At 41.0% G+C, this 19,659-nt stretch overlaps 2 protein-coding genes across 2 annotated transcripts; both read right to left on the bottom strand.

Annotated features, from left to right (window-relative positions):
• Window positions 1-4,120: 4,120 nt before the first annotated feature.
• LOC128491672 (olfactory receptor 11L1-like) lies at window positions 4,121-5,056 on the bottom strand. The gene has a single exon (XM_053463988.1). It carries the CDS (start codon window positions 5,054-5,056, stop codon window positions 4,121-4,123), a length of 936 nt encoding a protein of 311 aa, XP_053319963.1.
• Window positions 5,057-10,953: 5,897 nt separating this feature from the next.
• LOC128491673 (olfactory receptor 11L1-like) lies at window positions 10,954-11,889 on the bottom strand. The gene has a single exon (XM_053463989.1). The coding sequence runs from the start codon at window positions 11,887-11,889 to the stop codon at window positions 10,954-10,956; it is 936 nt and encodes a 311-aa protein (XP_053319964.1).
• Between the last annotated feature and the right edge of the window lie 7,770 nt (window positions 11,890-19,659).

Consider the following 19,659-nt stretch of genomic DNA (forward strand, 5'->3'; position numbering starts at 1 on the left):
GGAGCTAAAAATGAAAACTTCTTAGCAGGGTTCTTAAAATCAGAGAAAATTTAAGCTTAACTGTAGAGGGGGTGTAAACATTTCACCATAACTATGTCACAGATTTACCCTGGGGGTAGCCTACTCAACTGTGAAGTTTCTTAGCACTTTGCTGACCCAATTCTGAAGTTTTCGCTTTACTTTCTAGTAACACATATTGTCTGAAAGTGTTTGAAAGTGAATTATTCCAGATTTGTTTCTGTAGTGTAGTGGTTAAGAAGGAGATAGAGACACAGAGACAAGGAAGTGGTTTTCATAGAAGGTAGGGAGATATTGAGTGAGAATAAATCAAATTCATTTGTTGTTGATAATATTATAGTCATTTTAAATTGTTTATATTGTTAATTATTGTATTATCCTCTGCTGTAGTGGTACTATATAATCTGCTGGCACTATAAAAATACATGCATCAAAGGAATCAGCACAGACCCAGCGGTAGAGATCTAGGAAGGGACTATTCATTGTATTGTTTTTTAAAAAAGATTATATTTGAGTTTTATTTGATTTTCAACTCAATCTCCCCTGTCCCACTAAGCAGGGAATGGTGACATTCCAAAGCATAAGACAAGCGGGTGGTCGTAGATCAAGCCAAGGTCAGGAGCCAGAACGGGTAGTCACACGAGCCAAGTTCAGGAGTCCAAAAATCCACGTAGTCCAAAATCAGGCAGGAGTCAGCACCAGAATGGGAGTAAGGCAGGCCGGGTCATACACAAGAATCAAACACTGGAAGCTGGTTAATATAGTCACAGCCTGCAGGAAGAGGAGGGGTTAACTTGGACACAAAAGTTGTAAGAGGAAGGGGGTGTGGCCTAACAAGCAGACAGCCATAAGGAGGAAAGCCATTACTGGTAGGCCGAAACCCTGACACCCAGGCATACCCAGATTCCAGCATGTACTAGCTGACTTGGCATGATAGGAGTGTGATTGCTGTTAGAAATTGTATATATATATATATATATATATATATATATATATATATATATATATATATATATGTATATATATATATATATATATATATATATATTAATATTGTTATTATTGTTCACATGTGACCTCAGCACCCGAGGCATAGAATCAGACATACAAATCCCGTATTTGTAAGTATACAGTAATAATATATGCAGGTATAGCAGCATTGCAGGTACATATCAACTGGAAATCACATAAAAACTCAGCAATAAAGGTAGAGATGAAACTACAGGCATAGATGATAGGTTGCACAACCCAAAGCCAGCCCTGGCGTCCACATTGCCCACATAGAACCTGACCAGCACCCAGATTAAACACATAATTAATTCACACAATTATTTATTATCTCACTCATTCACACAAATTTTCCACACATTCATTTATTCTCTCATTCATTCTCACTGTTCATTAATGCATTCTCACAAACTCATTAATTATCTCCCTCATTCAGACAATTCATCCACATATTCATTCATTCTCTCACTTATTCTCATAATGCATCCACACATTCATTAATTCTCTCACTCATTCTCACTGTTTATTCCAATATACTTACTATCCTTTTTCTCACTATCTACCTTTCCCCTTTTCTACCCCCTTGTCACCATCTACCCCCTTCTCTCTCCCTTCTCACCATCTACCCCCTCTCCCTCCTTTCTCACTATCTACTCCCCTCTCACTTACTACCCCCCCACGTTTCTCACTAACTACCCCCCTCTCCCTCGTTTCTCACTAACTACCCCCCTCTTCCTCGTTTCTCACTAACTACCCTCTCCCCCTTTGTAGTTAATTGTTTTGGACTTACCATCCTGATGTCCTGCGGTGGGAGCGCGACGCCTCCGTCTTCCTTCTCTGCGGCAGTGTGCGCCGCTTCACTGCTGAGCGCCTGAATATGACGTCATATTCCAGCACTTAGCATGACATGGCAGCACCGCAACGGAGTTAGAGACCTCACAAAGGAAACTGAGGGGAGTCGAGCGGATGCCTGGGGCTCCTCTCCTCCGCGTAAACAAAAAAGGTGACGAGGCTGCCAGGGACCCGTGAAATCTGGGACATGTGGTCACCCTAGCCCATGGCACCCCCCTGATGAGCGGCACCCGGGGCAGATCGCCGCCACGCAAGGTACGCTACTGCATGTGGGAGGTAATGAGCTGTGCACAGGTGTGCAAGCTAGCCCCAAGCAGGCTATCAGGGAGTGGATTGGCCTATGATGCACAAGGTCTCATGTATTTAGGCTTTGCAGGTCCTGGGAAGTTCTGCTCTTGTGTGGGGTCTGGTTGTAGGTAGACAGCAAAACCAGGCTACACCCGTGTTAATTGACGTATGTTAATCTTGAGGTTATTCTAGATGTAGGTGAATGAACAAAATTTAGCCTTGTTAATACCATTGCCTCCGTGTGTGTTATTGGTTCCAAGGGGCATGTTTGACTTGAATGACCTAGCTGAACACGCAATAAGCCTTGTTTGTTATATTTTGTTGAATGTGTTCATATCAGGCATGGAGACCATAGAGATGAAGGTAATTGATGAGGTTTCAAAGCCAGCCTTTATTATATTTTAGTGTGCTCCCTGTTAGAGAGACTCTCTTGGGGAAGCTGGAGCTTTTTTAGCAGTACAAGCAGTGTAGCGTCCCGCGTACGCTGACCACTACAATGGCCAGAAGAACTGATGGCTGGCTATTGTACTTACACACTCCCTGCAGGCAATACCAATATAATCTGTTGAATAGAATACATTGAAAGTTGTACTGCTACCTAGGTTCACCTTAAAGGACCTCATGCACCCCCATTCTCCTATAATTGTTGGAGTGGGAGTGACATTGTTTGGGAGGGATATTGAGTGACTGGGTGGTTAGAGACTGCATTGTTCTGTTATTGTGTTAAAATATTGTTTCTCATGGTATACCCCTGCTTATATTATTACATTAATACATGCAAGTATCTAAACTCATTTCCTTTCCATCTGACTCTGTTATTAATATTATAAAGGGTTCTGGTTGGAAAATATAACCTATATCCAATCCTTAATTTTTGGGCAACAAATTTAATTCCCTGGCTGGGAACTTCCACCAAAATGACAGCACTTGCAGTGACTTCTTCTCCCCGATCCTCCAATCAGAGGAGAGGACATCACCGAAAGTAACATAATTTTGCCCTAACTTGAGCTGAGGGAAATATGGCTGCACTCACCATGACATCCCCTCCCCGATCCTCCAATTTAACTTTAATTAAAAGTATAATACATATACCCCTGAGAAGAAGTAAATCCTTAGGAACCGTGTTCTTGTGTTATCCCAATATACAGATTAAACTGTTGTTCTGACGAGACTCATACTTCTTGACACAGAAAATGGTTTTCAGCCTGAGGGTCACCAAAAAAAAAAAAAAAGAAACTTGATGCTTCATTGGCTTCAAGTTGAACGAATTGCCTTCTTGTCTATTGCTAGGAACATGTATTTCTGCTATGTGATTTGTGAATATGAAATATTGGAAGGAAGCAAGAAAAGAGAGAAAGGAAAGAGGGGAAAAAAGGAAGAAAAGAAGGAAGGAAAGAAGGATGAAAGGAATAAAAGAAAGAGGGAAAGAATGAAGTAAAGAAGGAAGAAACGAAGGAAGGAAGGAAGGAAAGAAGGAATTTATATGGCAGATAAAAACATTGAGCCCATCTGGTCTGCCCAATTTTTCCTTCTGTACACCTCATTTGGTCCTCGGCCTTGTCTAATATTGAGAACGCCTTATACCTATACCATTCATGTTTAGATTCTTTTGTTGTATCAACCTCTTCCACTTCTTACCTATATCATATCATATATATATATATAGCTTTTTTACATCACATCTGAGCCTCTGACCCACAAGTGTTAGCCTATGACATCCTGTCCCAACATCTCTCCTTCTCGGAAATATTAGCACCTTGTGTATTTAACAAACATGCAAAAATAAATGAATAAATTCACGGATGCACTCCACAAATGATTTTATTCTTTACTTGTTATAAAGGTATAGCTCCAAATCAGACCTGAAGCAATTATTATTATTTCACAAATATAAAATGCAAGTATAATGGGAAAAATAGGTTGAAGAAAACTCCATTCTGTGGGGGGGGGGTTCCTAAATCATTCCTAGGCTACTCAAAATAAATTTGTTCAAACTAATTTTAATATCCTCGTTCCTAAGACTATATATAATTGGGTTAAAAAATGGGCATAGCACTGTATACAGAAGAAACAATACTTTATTTATATTATATGATTGCACTTTGGAAGGAGCCATATAAACTGATATTAGACTCCCATAGTAGGCGACCACTACAGTCAGGTGAGCGCTGCAGGTGGAGAAGGCTTTCTGCCTCCCGGTGTTGGAGGAAATTCCAAGGATGGTGATAAAAATGTAAACATATGTACAAAGGATAAAGAAGAAAGGCATAGATACAAATGGAATGGCTAAGATAAAATCGATGAGTTCTACAAGTGTATGCTTTGTACAGGACAGCTTTAGGAGGGGAATTAAATCACAGAAATAATGGTCAATTACATGACCACAAAACTGTAAAGCAGCAACTTGATGTACAAGAATTAATGTTAGGATACATGACAAAAGCCAAGAAATAAGAATGAGCTGGAAACAAAACTGGAAAGTCATGATGGAGGTATAACGCAGCGGGCGGCAAATGGCTAAATACCGGTCACAGGACATCACGGTGAGGATGAAACACTCCGTGGCTTCTGTAACACAAAAAAAGTAAAACTGAGTGATGCAACCACTTAATGAGATTGTGCTTCCTCCATTAATTATAATATGGAGCATGTTGGGGACTGTATTTGTGGTCAGAAGGATATCGCACACCGATAACTGAGTGATGAAGAAATACATGGGCGATTGAAGAACCTGAAACTGTGCCACCAATATAATAATCAGCAGGTTCCCGACTAACGTCAGGATGTAGATCACAAGGAACAGAACAAATAGAAAACAATTTACAGTCCAAGTATTCTGAAAACCCAACAGCAGAATCTCCATAACTTTTGTCTGGTTGACTTCAAACATTTCTACAAATAAAACATCCAATAAAATATCTTGCCTGGAATTTATTCAGAACCTGCAAAAAAATATATTAACAAAAAGAAAAAGAAAAAATATCAGAGGAAAACTTATTAGTCAATAGTTGTGTACGGTAAAATATTGTGTATATTATGTAGTTCTGTTTTTATGCTCAGGCATAATTTAGACCTTAGATGTGTCCTGCCAAACATTCACCCATATAACAAACAAATCCAAAAAACACTCAAATATGTTTTAAAAATTGAGAGTTATAAAGGTGTGATAAAGGTGTGTAATTGAGTTACAAAATCTCGACTCATCTATAAAAAAATCCCACCGCACAACAACAGACGCAGAATATTGGACATCTGAGTTACTTGGCAGTCAATTGACGATAAACTTACCAGTCTGGTTCATCCGGAATTATATTTCTGTATATTTCTGTAAAGGGAGCAATACTGTTTTCTGGTGACACCACACACAGGCATATAGTGCAATGAAGAATCAATACCAGCTGCAGAGGTCTTTATACTGTTCAAAAAAAACATGACATCACTTCAGTACAAGAACATTGGCGATGGGTATTGCCCAGAGCATTCCAGTGAAGGAGCCTAATTGGCACGGTAATGGGAATACTTATTCCTGAGCGTCTTATGCCTTTCTACACAGTAGTTACTGAGATTTATTACATTGGTATTTTAGCCATAAAATAATTTAATAAAAAAAGGATTTCCCTAAATAAAGAATGGTGAAAGTAAAAGACTTGGGTGGGTGATAGGAAAGAACCAGAGCAAGAAGAATAGAGAGACCAGGTAACTAGGGGCACAAGGGGACATTCACCCCACTTTGCTTATATTTGATGGCAAAGCAGGAAGGAACACAGTGCTTGTTGTATTCTATCTTCTCTCTTCTATCTTCTATCTTTGTCCACATCTCCATGGACATAATCCGGTAAGAACTCCTACCAAAATGGCAGCACTTCTGGAACGGCCGATTGGAGGGTTGCGAGAGAGGACGTCACCGAAAGCACCACAATTTTGTCTGAAGGTGAACTTGTGCAGAAATCACAGTGCTTTCGATGACGTCCTCCTTAAGGAAACCAGGCAGAAACATGTTTTGTGTAGAGTTCTTTTTGTCATGCATGCTGCACATCATTTAAAAAAAACACCTACTCATTTCACGAAAATCCCATCATTTCACCATGAAATCACTGTGCCGTTCATATCATTTGTTCAGTGTTAGAAATTGCTGAAATTCATAAAGAAAGGAAATTGAAATGATCTGTATGGGATACCTAGAGTGCTTTAGCTCCAAAGTCAAATTCTTGTACAGGAGCTAAAAATGAAAACTTCTTAGCAGGGTTCTTAAAATCAGAGAAAATTTAAGCTTAACTGTAGAGGGGATGTAAACATTTCACCATAACTATGTCACAGATTTTCCCTGGGGTGTAGCCTACTCAACTGTGAAGTTTCTTAGCACTTTGCTGACCCAATTCTGAAGTTTTCGCTTTACTTTCTAGTAACACATATCGTCTGAAAGTGTTTGAAAGTGAATTATTCCAGATTTGTTTCTGTAGTGTAGTGGTTAAGAAGGAGATAGAGACACAGAGACGAGGAAGTGGTTTTCATAGAATGTAGGGAGATATTGAGTGAGAATAAATCACAACAAATTCATTTTAAATTGTTTATATTGTTAATTATTGTATTATCCTCTGCTGTAGTGGTACTACATAATCTGCTGGCACTATAGAAATACATGCATCAAAGGAATCAGCACAGACCCAGCGGTAGAGATCTAGGAAGGGACTATTCATTGTATTGTTCTTTAAAAAAAAATATATTTGAGTTTTATTTGATTTTCAACTCAATCTCCCCTGTCCCACTGAGCAGGGAATGGTGACATTCCAAAGCATAAGACAAGCGGGTGGTCGTAGATCAAGCCAAGGTCAGGAGCCAGAACGGGTAGTCACACGAGTTCTGGAGTCCCCCCTCTCTCTCCCTTCTCACCATCTACCCCCTCTCCCTCCCTTCTCACTATATACTCCCCTCTCGCTAACTACCCCCTCTCCCTCGTTTCTCACTAACTACCCCCTCTCCCTCGTTTCTCACTAACTACCCCCCTCTTCCTCGTTTCTCACTAACTACCCCCTCCCCCTTTGTAGTTAAATGTTTTGTACTTACCATCCTGACGTCCTGCGGTTGGAGCGCGACCCCTCCGTCTTCCTGCTCTGCGTCAGTGTGCGCCGCTTCACTGCTGAGCGCCTGAATATGACGTCATATTCCAGCACTTAGCATGACATGGCAGCACCGCAACGGAGTTAGAGACCTCGCCAAGGAAGCTGAGGGGAGTCGAGCGGATGCTAGGTGCTCCTCTCTCTCTCCTCCGCGTAAACAAAAAAAGTGACGAGGCTGCCAGGGACCCGTAAAATCCGGGACATGTGGTCACCCTAGCCCATGGCACCCCGCTGATTAGCGGCACCCAGGATGGACCGCCCCCATGCTAGGTACGCTACTGCATGTGGGAGGTAATGAGCTGTGCAGAGGTGTGCAAGCTAGCCCCAAGCAGGCAGTCAGGGAGTGGATTGGCCTATGATGCACAAGGTCTCATGTATTTAGGCTTTGCAGGTCCTGGGAAGTTCTGCTCTTGTGTGGGGTCTGGTTGTAGGTAGACAGCAAAACTAGGCTACACCCGTGTTAATTGACGTATGTTAATCTTGAGGTTATTCTAGATGTAGGTGAATGAACAAAATTTAGCCTTGTTAATACTATTGCCTGCATGTGTTATTGGTTCCAAGGGGCATGTTTGACTTGAATGACCTAGCTGAACACGCAATAAGCCTCGTTTTGTAGCAAGAGTTTGTTATATTTTGTTGAATGTGTTCATATCAGGCATGGAGACCATAGAGATGAAGGTAATTGATGAGGTTTCAAAGCCAGCCTTTATTATATTTTAGTGTGCTCCCTGTTAGAGAGACTCTCTTGGGGAAGCTGGAGCTTTCTTAGCAGTACAAACAGTGTAGCGTCCCGCGTACGCTGACCACTACAATGGCCAGAAGAACTGGTCGGCTGGCTGTTGTACTTACACACTCCCTGCAGGCAATCCCAATATAATCTGCTGAATAGAATACATTTAAAGTGGTACTGCTACCTAGGTTCACCTTAAAGGACCTCATGCACCCCCATTCTCCTATAATTTTTGGAGTTGGAGTGAGATTGTTTGGGAGGGATATTGAGTGACTGGGTAGTTAGAGACTGCATTGTTCTGTTATTGTGTTAAAATATTGTTTCTCATGGTATACTGCTTAAATTATTACATTAATACATGCAAGTATCTAAACTCATTTCCTTTCCACCTGACTCTGTTATTAATATTATAAAGGGTTCTGGTTGGAAAATATAACCTATATCCTAGGTTACTAGCCAAATAAAGGCACTACTAGTAGTTAAAAAACACATTCTCTGGAATTTACACCGACATTATCCAACTTTTTACTAACATGGAGTAAAAAAAGAAGAACCTGGTCTGGGTAATAAGTCTATGCACTAAACAGTGAGAGTTCCATTAGCAAAGCGATTGAATGAAACTTCCTTATTCAGTATTGCCAATTTGCATTTACTGAAAAGTTTGTAAGTCCATTAACTACTAAGTTGTTTACGAGTTTCACTTAGCACCCTCAGGGGCATTCAAGGTGAAACGCGGGTCCATTAAGAACATGTGGAACCACTAGGCATTTTACTATCCATTGTAGATTGTTATTTTTTCCTGCGGAACTATTATTGTCTTTGACAGCTCAGGATGGTCTCTTTTTTCAGGTTTTACTCTTCAGAAGCTGCCTCTGAGACATAGCGTTAGAGATCTAGGAAGGGACTATTCATTGTATTGGTTTTTTTTTAAAACAAGATTATATTTGAGTTTGATTTGATTTTTAACTCAATCTCCCATGTCCCACTGAGCAGGGAATGATGGCATGGAAGCATGGCTGTCCATGCCTCCTGGTAATTCATTATCTTGTAAATTATCAATGAAAAGAACATATGTTTTCTATGTGCTAATAGGCCAATTTGGAGAAATTCGGATACAATTTTCTATTTGTTTTTGCTGATTAATTTTTCGGGCAACAAATTTCATTCCCTGCCTGGGAGCTTCCACCAAAATGACAGCACTTGCAGTGACTTCTTCTCCCCGATCCTCCAATCAGAGGAGAGGACATCACCGAAAGTGACATCATTTTGCCCTAACTTGAGCTGAGGGAAATATGGCTGCACTTGCCATGACGTCCCCTTCCCGATCCTCCAATTTAGCTATCATTAAAAGTATAATACATATACCCCTGAGAAGAAGTAAATACTTAGGAACTATGGTTCTTGTGTTATCCCAGTATACAGATTAAACTGTTGATCTGACGAGACTCATACTTCTTGACACAGAAAAGCACACAAAAAAAAAAAAAAAGAAACTTGATGCTTCAATGGCTTCAAGTTAAATGAATTGCCTTCTTGTCTATTGCTAGGAACATGTATTTCTGCTATGTGATCTGTGAATATGAAATATTGGAAGGAAGGAAGAAAAGAGAGAAAGGAAAGCGGGAAAGAAGGAAGAAAAGAAGGAAGGAAAGAAAGAAGGAATTTATATGGCAGATAAAAACATTGAGCCCATCTGGTCTGCCCAATTTTTCCTTCTGTACACCTCATTTGGTCCTCGGTCTTGTCTAATATTGAGGACATCTTATGCCTATACCATTCATGTTTAGATTCTTTTGTTGTATCAACCTCTTCCACTTCTTACCTATATCATATCATATATATATAAAGCTTTTTTACATCACATCTGAGCCTCTGACCCACAAGTGTTAGCCTATGACATCCTGTCCCAACATCTCTCCTTTTCGGAAATATTAGCACCTTGTGTATTTAACAAACATGCAAAAATAAATGATTAAATTCACGGATGCACTCCACAAATTACCGTATTGGCTCGGATATAGGCCGCCCCCGTATATAGGCCGCACCCTAAAAGTTTGGTGCTTTTTTAAAGAAAAAGTTTTTTTCTTTAAAAAAAGCACCAAAAAAACATGCTGCCACTGTGTCCCCCCCGAGATACGCTGCCACTCTGTCCTCCCCCCGAGATACGCTGCCACTCTGTCCTCCCCCCTCCCGAGATATGCTGCCACTCTGTCCTCCACCCCGAGATACGCTGCCACTCTGTACTCCCCCCCCGAGATACGCTGCCACTCTGTCCTCCCCCGAGATACGCTGCCACTATGCCCCCCGAGATACGCTGCCACTCTCTCCTCCCCCCGAGACACGCTGCCGCTCTGTCCCCCCCCGACTTACCAGAGCAGACTCCCGGGTGTCTTGCGGGGCCGGAGGGGGACATCTATGCAAATCACGTATACAACTCCCGGTGCCGGCACTCAGCGGAAGTGCCGGCACCGGAAGTTGTATACGCGTATTGCGTAGATGTCTTCCGCCAGCCCCGCAAGACACCCGGGTGTAAAATGTATCGTGCGGACGCTTAGACAACCTCCCGTGCCGGCACCCCCCCGTGAGAAGTGCTGGCAGGGGAGGCTGTCTGAGCGTATCAGACAGTAGGATGCAGGTCCCCAGCACCGCTGCGGGGGATCTGTATCCTAACCCCGCTGCCTGCCCGGCGCCCGGGACTGCATGTCCCGGGTGTCGGGCGCTAGACCCGGAATATAGGCCACACCCCCACTTTAAAGACTTAAAGTGGGGGAAAAAGGTGCGGCCTATATTCGGGCCAATACGGTATTTTATTCTTTACTTGTTATAAAGGCATAGCTCCAAATCAGACCTAAAGCAATTATTATTATTTCACAAATATAAGATGCAAATATAATAGGAAAAATAGGTTGAAGAAAACCCCATTCTGTGTTTTTTTTTTCCCTAAATCAATCCTAGGCTACTCAAAATAAATTTGTTCAAACTAATTTTAATATCCTCGTTCCTAAGACTATATATAATTGGGTTAAAAAATGGGCATAGCACTGTATACAGAAGAAACAATACTTTATTTATATTATATGATTGCACTTTGGAAGGAGCCATATAAACTGATATTAGACTCCCATAGTAGGCGACCACTACAGTCAGGTGAGCGCTGCAGGTGGAGAAGGCTTTCTGCCTCCCGGTGTTGGAGGAAATTCCAAGGATGGTGATAAAAATGTAAACATATGTACAAAGGATAAAGAAGAAAGGCATAGATACAAATGGAATGGCTAAGATAAAATCTATGAGTTCTACAAGTGTATGCTTTGTACAGGACAGCTTTAGGAGGGGAAGAAAATCACAGAAATAATGGTCAATCACATGACCACAAAACTGTAAATCACCAACTTGAGGTACAAGACTTAATGTTAGTATACATGACAAAAGCCAAGAAATAAGAATGAGTTGGAAACAAAACTGGAAAGTCATGACGGAGGTGTAACGCAGCGGGCGGCAAATGGCTAAATACCGGTCACAGGACATCACGGTGAGGATGAAACACTCCGTGGCTTCTGGAACACAAAAAAAGTAAAACTGAGTGATGCAACCAGTTAATGAGATTGTGCTTCCTTCATTAATTATAACACGGAGCATGTTGGGGACTATATTTGTGGTCAGAAGGATATCGCACAATGATAACTGAGTGATGAAGAAATACATGGGAGATTGAAGAACCTGATACTTTGCCACCAATATAATAATCAGCAGGTTCCCGACTAACGTCAAGATGTAGATCACAAGGAACAGAACAAACAGAAAACAATTTACAGTCCAAGTATTCTGAAAACCCAACAGCAGAATCTCCACAACTTTTGTCTGGTTGACTTCAAACATTTTTTACAAATAAAAGATCCAATAAAATATCTTGTCTGGAATTTATTCAGAACCTGCAAAAAAATATATTAACAAAAAGAAAAAAAATATCAGAGGAAAACCTAAAATATTGTGTATATTATATAGTTGTGTTTTTATGCTCAGGCATAATTTAGACGTGTCCTGCCAAACTAATTGGATCACATTCACCCATATAACAAACATATCCAAAAACCACTCAGATATTCATTCATATTCAAGTTGCCATGTTTTTAAAATTGAGTTATAAAGGTGTGATAAAGGTGTGTAATTAATTTACAAAATCTGGACTCATCTATAAAAAAAAATCCCACCGCACAACAACAGACGCAGAATATTGGACATCTGAGTTACTTGGTAGGCCTATTGTCGATTGATGATAAACTTACCAGTCTGGTTCTTCCGGTTATATAACCATAAAAGAAAATCCAATAAGGGACTCCATGACCACACACAGGCATATAGTGCAATGAACAATCAATACCAGCTGCAGAGGTCTTTATACTGTTCAAAAAAACATGACATCACTTCAGTACAAGAACATTGGCGATGGGTATTGCCCAGAGAATTCCAGTGAAGGAGCCTAATTGGCACGGTAATGGGAATACTTATTCCTGAGCGTCTTATGCCTTTCTACACAGTAGTTACTGAGATGTATTACATTGGTATTTTATCCATAAAATAATTTAATCAAAAAAGGATTTCCCTAAATAAAGAATGGTGAAAATAAAAGACTTGGGTGGGTAATAGGAAAGAACCAGAGCAGGAAGAATGGAGAGACCAGGTAATTAGGGGCACAAGGGGGCATTTACCCCACATTGCTTTTATTTGATGGCAAAACAGGAAGGAACACAGTGCTTGTTGTATTCTATCTTCTCTCTTCTATCTTCTATCTTTGTCCACATCTCCATGGACATAATCTGGTAAGAACTCCCACCAAAATGGCAGCACTTCTGTAACGCCCGATTGGAGGGTTGCGAGAGAGGACGTCACCGAAAGCACCACAATTTTGTCTGAAGGTGAACTTGTGCAGAAATCACAGTGCTTTCGATGACGTCCTCCTTAAGGAAACCAGGCAGAAACAGGTTTTGTGTAGAGTTCTTTTTGTCATTCATGCTGCACATCATTTAAAAAAAACACCTACTCATTTCACGGAAATCCCATCATTTCACCATGAAATCACTGTGCCGTTCATATCATTTGTTCAGTGTTAGAAATTGCTGAAATTCATAAAGAAAGGAAATTGAAATGATCTGTATGGGATACCTAGAGTGTTTTAGCTCCAAAGTCAAATTCTTGTAAAGGAGCTAAAAATGAAAACTTCTTAGCAGGGTTCTTAAAATCAGAGAAAATTTAAGTTTAGAGGGGAAACTGTAGAGGGGATGTAAACATTTCACCATAACTATGTCACAGATTTTCCCTGGGGTGTAGCCTACTCAACTGTGAAGTTTCTTAGCACTTTGCTGACCCAATTCTGAAGTTTTCGCTTTACTTTCTAGTAACACATATTGTCTGAAAGTGTTTGAAAGTGAATTATTCCAGATTTGTTTCTGTAGTGTAGTGGTTAAGAAGGAGATAGAGACACAGAGACGAGGAAGTGGTTTAGAAGGTGGGGAGATATTGAGTGAGAATAAATCACAACAAAATAATTTGTTGTTGATAATATTATAGTCATTTTAAATAGTTTCTCACTAACTACCCCCCTCTTCCTCGTTTCTCACTAACTACCCTCTCCCCCTTTGTAGTTAATTGTTTTGGACTTACCATCCAGACGTCCTGCGGTGGGAGCGCGACGCCTCCGTCTTCCTTCTCTGCGGCAGTGTGCGCCGCTTCACTGCTGAGTGCCTGAATATGATGTCATATTCCAGTACTTAGCATGACATGGCAGCACCGCAATGGAGTTAGAGACCTCACAAAGGAAACTGAGGGGAGTCGAGCGGATGCTAGGTGCTTCTCTCCTCCGCGTAAACAAAAATGGTGACAAGGCTGCCAGGGACCCGTGAAATCCGGGACATGTGGTCACCCTAGCCCATGGCATCCTCCTGATGAGCGGCACCCGGGGCAGATCGCCGCCACGCTAGGTACGCTACTGCATGTGGGAGGTAATGAGCTGTGCACAGGTGTGCAAGCTAGCCTCAATCAGGCTGTCAGGGAGTGGATTAACCTATGATGCACAAGGTCTCATGTATTTAGGCTTTGCAGGTCCTGGGAATTTCTGCTCTTGTGTGGGGTCTGGTTGTAGGTAGACAGCAAAACCAGGCTACACCCGTGTTAATTGACGTATGTTAATCTCGAGGTTATTCTAGATGTAGGTGAATTAACAAAATTTAACCTTGTTAATACCATTGCCTCCGTGTGTGTTATTGGTTCCAAGGGGCATGTTTGACTTGAATGACCTAGCTGAACACGCAATAAGCCTTGTTTGTTATATTTTGTTGAATGTGTTCATATCAGGCATGGAGACCATAGAGATGAAGGTAATTGATGAGGTTTCAAAGCCAGCCTTTATTATATTTTAGTGTGCTCCCTGTTAGACTCTCTTGGGGAAGCTGGAGCTTTCTTAGCAGTACAAACAGTGTAGCGTCCCGCGTACGCTGACAACTACAATGGCCAGAAGAACTGGTCGGCTGGCTGTTGTACTTACACACTCCCTGCAGGCAATCCCAATATAATCTGCTGAATAGAATACATTTAAAGTGGTACTGCTACCTAGGTTCACCTTAAAGGACCTCATGCACCCCCATTCTCCTATAATTTTTGGAGTGGGAGTGAGATTGTTTGGGAGGGATATTGAGTGACTGGGTAGTTAGAGACTGCATTGTTCTGTTATTGTGTTATATATTGTTTCTCATGGTATACTCCTGCTTATATTATTACATTAATACATGCAAGTATCTAAACTAATTTCCTTTCCATCTGACTCTGTTATTAATTTTATAAAGGGTTCTGGTTGGCAAATATAACCTATATCCTAGGTTACTACCCAAATGAAGGCCACCAAAAATGAGGGTCACCAAAAAAAAAAAAAGAAACTTGATGCTTCAATGGCTTCAAGTTAAATGAATTGCCTTCTTGTCTATTGCTAGGAACATGTATCTCTGCTATGTGATCTGTGAATATGAAACACTGGAAGGAAGGAGGAAAAGAGAGAAAGGAAAGAGGGAAAGAAGGAAGAAAAGAAGGATGGAAAGAAGGATGAAAGGAACAAAAGAAAGAGGGAAAGAATGAAGTAAAGAAGGGAGAAAAGAAGGAAGGAAAGAAGGAATTTATATGGCAGATAAAAACATTGAGCCCATCTGGTCTGCCCAATTTTTCCTCCTGTAGACCTCATTTGGTCCTCGGTCTTGTCTAATATTGAGAACGCCTTATGCCTCTACCATTCATGTTTAGATTCTCTTGTTGTATGAACCTCTTCCACTTCTTACCTATATCATATCATATATAAAGCTTTTTTACATCACATCTGAGCCTCTGACCCACAAGTGTTAGCCTACGACATCCTGTCCCAACATCTCTCCTTCTCGGAAATATTAGCACCTTGTGTATTTAACAAACATGCAAAAATAAATGAATAAATTCACGGATGCACTCCACAAAATATTTTATTCTTTACTTCTTATAAAGGTATAGCTCCAAATCAGACCTGAAGCAATTATTATTATTTCACAAATATAAAATGCAAGTAGAATAGGAAAAATAGGTTGAAGAAAACTCCATTCTGTGGGTTTTTTTTTTTCTAAATCTTTCCTAGGCTACTCAAAATAAATTTGTTCAAACTAATTTTAATATCCTCGTTCCTAAGACTATATATAATTGGGTTAAAAAATGGGCATAGCACTGAATACAGAAGAAACAATACTTTATTTATATTATATGATTGCACTTTGGAAGGAGCCATATAAACTGATATTAGACTCCCATAGTAGGCGACCACTACAGTCAGGTGAGCGCTGCAGGTGGAGAAGGCTTTCTGCCTCCTGGTGTTGGAGGAAATTCCAAGGATGGTGATGAAAATGTAAACATATGTACAAAGGATAAAGAAGAAAGGCATAGATACAAATGGAATGGCTATGATAAAATCTATGAGTTCTATAATGGTATGTTTTGCACAGGACAGCTTTAGGAGGGGAAGAAAATCACAGAAGAAATGGTCAATTACATGACCACAAAACTGTAAAGCACCAACTTGAGGTACAAGAATTAACGTTAGTATACTTGACAAAAGCCAAGAAATAAGAATGAGTTGGAAACAAAACTGGAAAGTCATGATGGAGGTGTAACGCAGCGGGCGGCAAATGGCTAAATACCGGCCACAGGACATCACGGTGAGGATGAAACACTCCGTGGCTTCTGGAACACAAAAAAAGTAAAACTGAGTGATGCAACCACTTAATGAGATTGTGCTTCCTCCATTAATTATAACACGGAGCATGTTGGGGACTATATTTGTGGTCAGAAGGATATCGCACAATCATAACTGAGTGATGAATAAATACATGGGAGATTGAAGAACCTGAAACTGTGCAACCAATATAATAATCAGCAGGTTCCCGACTAACGTCAAGATGTAGATCACAAGGAACAGAACAAACAGAAAACAATTTACAGTCCAAGTATTCTGAAAACCCAACAGCAGAATCTCCACAACTTTTGTCTGGTTGACTTCAAACATTTTTTACAAATAAAAGATCCAATAAAATATCTTGCCTGGAATTTATTCAGAACCTGCAAGAAATTTATTAACAAAAAGAAAAAAAATATCAGAGGAAAACCTATTAGTCAATAGTTAAAATATTGTGTACATTATATAGTTGTGTTTTTATGCTCAGGCATAATTTAGACCTTAGATGTGACCTGCCAAACAAATTGGATCACATTCACCCATATAACAAACAAATCCCAAAAAATCCCACCGCACAACAACAGATGAGGAATATTGGACACCTGAGTTACTTGGTAGGCCTGTTGTTGATTGACGATAAACTTACCAGTCTGGTTCATCCGGTTATATAACCATGAAAGAAAATCCAATAAGGGACTCCATGAATTATTTTTCTGTATAATTGAGGCAAAAGGAGCAATACTGTTTTCTGGTGACACCACACACAGGCATATAGTGCAATGAACAATCAATACCAGCTGCAGAGGTCTTTATACTGTTCAAAAAAACATGACATCACTTCAGTACAAGAACATTGGCGATGGGTATTGCCCAGAGAATTCCAGTGAAGGAGCCTAATTGGCACGGTAATGGGAATACTTATTCCTGAGCGTCTTATGCCTTAATACACAGTAGTTACTGAGATTTATTACATTGGTATTTTATCCATAAAATAATTTAATCAAAAAAGGATTTCACTAAATAAAGAGTGATGAAAGTAAAAGACTTGGGTGGGTGATAGGAAAGAACCAGAGCAGGAAGAATCGAGAGACCAGGTAACTAGGGGCTTATAATTGATGGCAAAGCAGGAAGGAACACAGTGCTTGTTGTATCCTATCCTCTCTCTTTTATCTTCTATCCCTGTCCACATCTCCAATGGTAAGAACTCCCACCAAAATAGCAGCGCTTCTGCTATTGGATGATTGGAAGAGAGGACGTCACCGAAAGCGCCACAATTTTGTCTGAACTTCTGCCGAAATCACAGTGCTTTCGATGGCATCCTCCTTAAGAAGGATATAGAGACACAGAGACAAAGAAGTGGTTTTCATAGAAGGTAGGGAGATATGGAGTGAGAGTAAATGACAACAAATTCCCTTCTAAATAAAAAAAAAAACCTCTGAATTTTGTATGAACTGAAAGCAGAGGAAACTAAATTTGTTGTCTGAAAATGAATGGACCAAAAATTTAATGAAATATTCATCTGTTGTAGCACAGACCAAGCAAATATTACCCTTACTACAAAAAGCGCCATCATTTCAATCCTCCAATCGAGGCTTAGGATGCCACCAAAATCACTGTCATTCTGCCCTAACTTTAACTCAGGGCAATATGTCTCTCCTACCCATTTGCTCTCTAATTTCGCTTTTAGCTTTCCTCTTTCTCATTATGTACTCCTTTTCTCCCCATCTCTTAAATGTTTAGCTGTGCTTAATTCTTCTGGCTACGGTGTGAGCCTGAGCTCTGTTTCCTCAGACTACTGCTTTAGTGCTCTCTAACCCTGTGCGCCTCCAAGTGTCTGGACCCGGGCAAGCAGGTTGGGTAGAAGCCCAGTTTGAGGGGATACTAGGGGCTCTGTATGTACCCCTTGATGGTACAGATGGACTGTAAGGTTTGGGAGATGGATGAGTCTGGTATGCAGGATAACACCAGTTCAGAAAGCATAGACAGGGTCAGGTTCACCAAATGCAGCTTAGTCCAGTACACGTTAGCTGGGGTTAGGGTCATGGAAATCAGGGTAGTCCAGAATTAATAGCCAGGGTCGGTACACAAGAAATCAAAGAAAGCCGTTTAGTAGCCTAGGTCAGGATTCTGGGTGTCAGCGGAGTCAAAGGGAATAGCCAGGTTCAGTACAGGAGACTACAGGAGTTTAGCATACACAAACGAAACAGCAGTACTTGGCACAATAACTGAGCTCCCTGCCGCGTCCATTCAGGGATGCATAAATCGTGCGCCTAGAAGCAGTCACGTTGGATGCAGAGGAGGAAGCAAGAGGCGCAACGCTGGATCCGGTACGCGCAGATAGCGGGTACTCAGGTGGGTGACTTCGTCTGGGTCTGGTATGTGGACCCTGACACAGGCACACAATAGACAGAAAAGCAGAGCCGGAATCAAAGAATAAAGGGGAACTGTAGCGAGGACAGGGGAAACCAGAATGGCAGGGCACACGGCTTGATAGCCCTCAGGCAAAGCACATGACTTGGAAGTAGCTGGATACGTAGGTAAGTCTGGGACACGCCAGAGTCTGGTACACAAATCTGGATCATAAACGTAGCCAAGGTACCAAGGTCATACACGGGAAATCAGAACAAAGAACAAGGAGCTTTAGCTGCAAGCAGACTAACAGGAACCCAAACCAATCAAATGCAAAGGCCCAGTCTGAAGGGCAGAGCAGGTATATAAGGGCAGGGCTAAACGTGGTAATGGATGTCCCTCTAAGCGGGACAAAATGAAGGGAGCGTCTGGACTAATCCTTCAGACTTAGTAATTAGAAAGGGGTGCTCCAGAGAGGGAAGGGTGGCCACTAGTGGCTGCAGGTAAGCATGAGAATTAATCATTATCGTATGGTCTAGGCTGGTGGGGTGGAATCCTGACACCAAATGATACTAAGTGCCAAGAAATGGCGTAATATGCTGGTGCATAGCATCAGTTGCTGGCACACAGTGTAAGGGAGTGCTGAAGCAGAAGTCTGAAGTAACAGACCAGACGCTCCCTTCATTTTGTCCCGCTTAGAGGGACATCCATGATCTTCCAAACCAGCAACTGCCTATTGCGTGTCCTGGGACACTGAAAGTAAGGGGATCAGCTCCAAAAGTTCAGGACTGTCCCTGGAAAAATTGGACAGGTGGCAACAATGCAACTGCTACCTCTGCGACATTTGCAGGAACCACTTTGTTCAACATTCAACTAAGGCTATTACTGTCACCTGAGAGTTGTCTTCGCATGCATTTGCTCCTAGATAGCACTGTAAGCACTCTTATAATCATTCCTGCCAGTTAAATTTTGTATTCTAGGCAACGCTATTCTTTCATTTTCTATGTTTAATAATATAGTTAGTTTAGCATTTCTTTCCTAAATTACTGTCTAGGTTACCT

This window comes from Spea bombifrons, chromosome 4 (genome assembly GCF_027358695.1).
Source record: "Spea bombifrons isolate aSpeBom1 chromosome 4, aSpeBom1.2.pri, whole genome shotgun sequence".
Lineage (NCBI taxonomy): Eukaryota > Metazoa > Chordata > Amphibia > Anura > Pelobatidae > Spea > Spea bombifrons.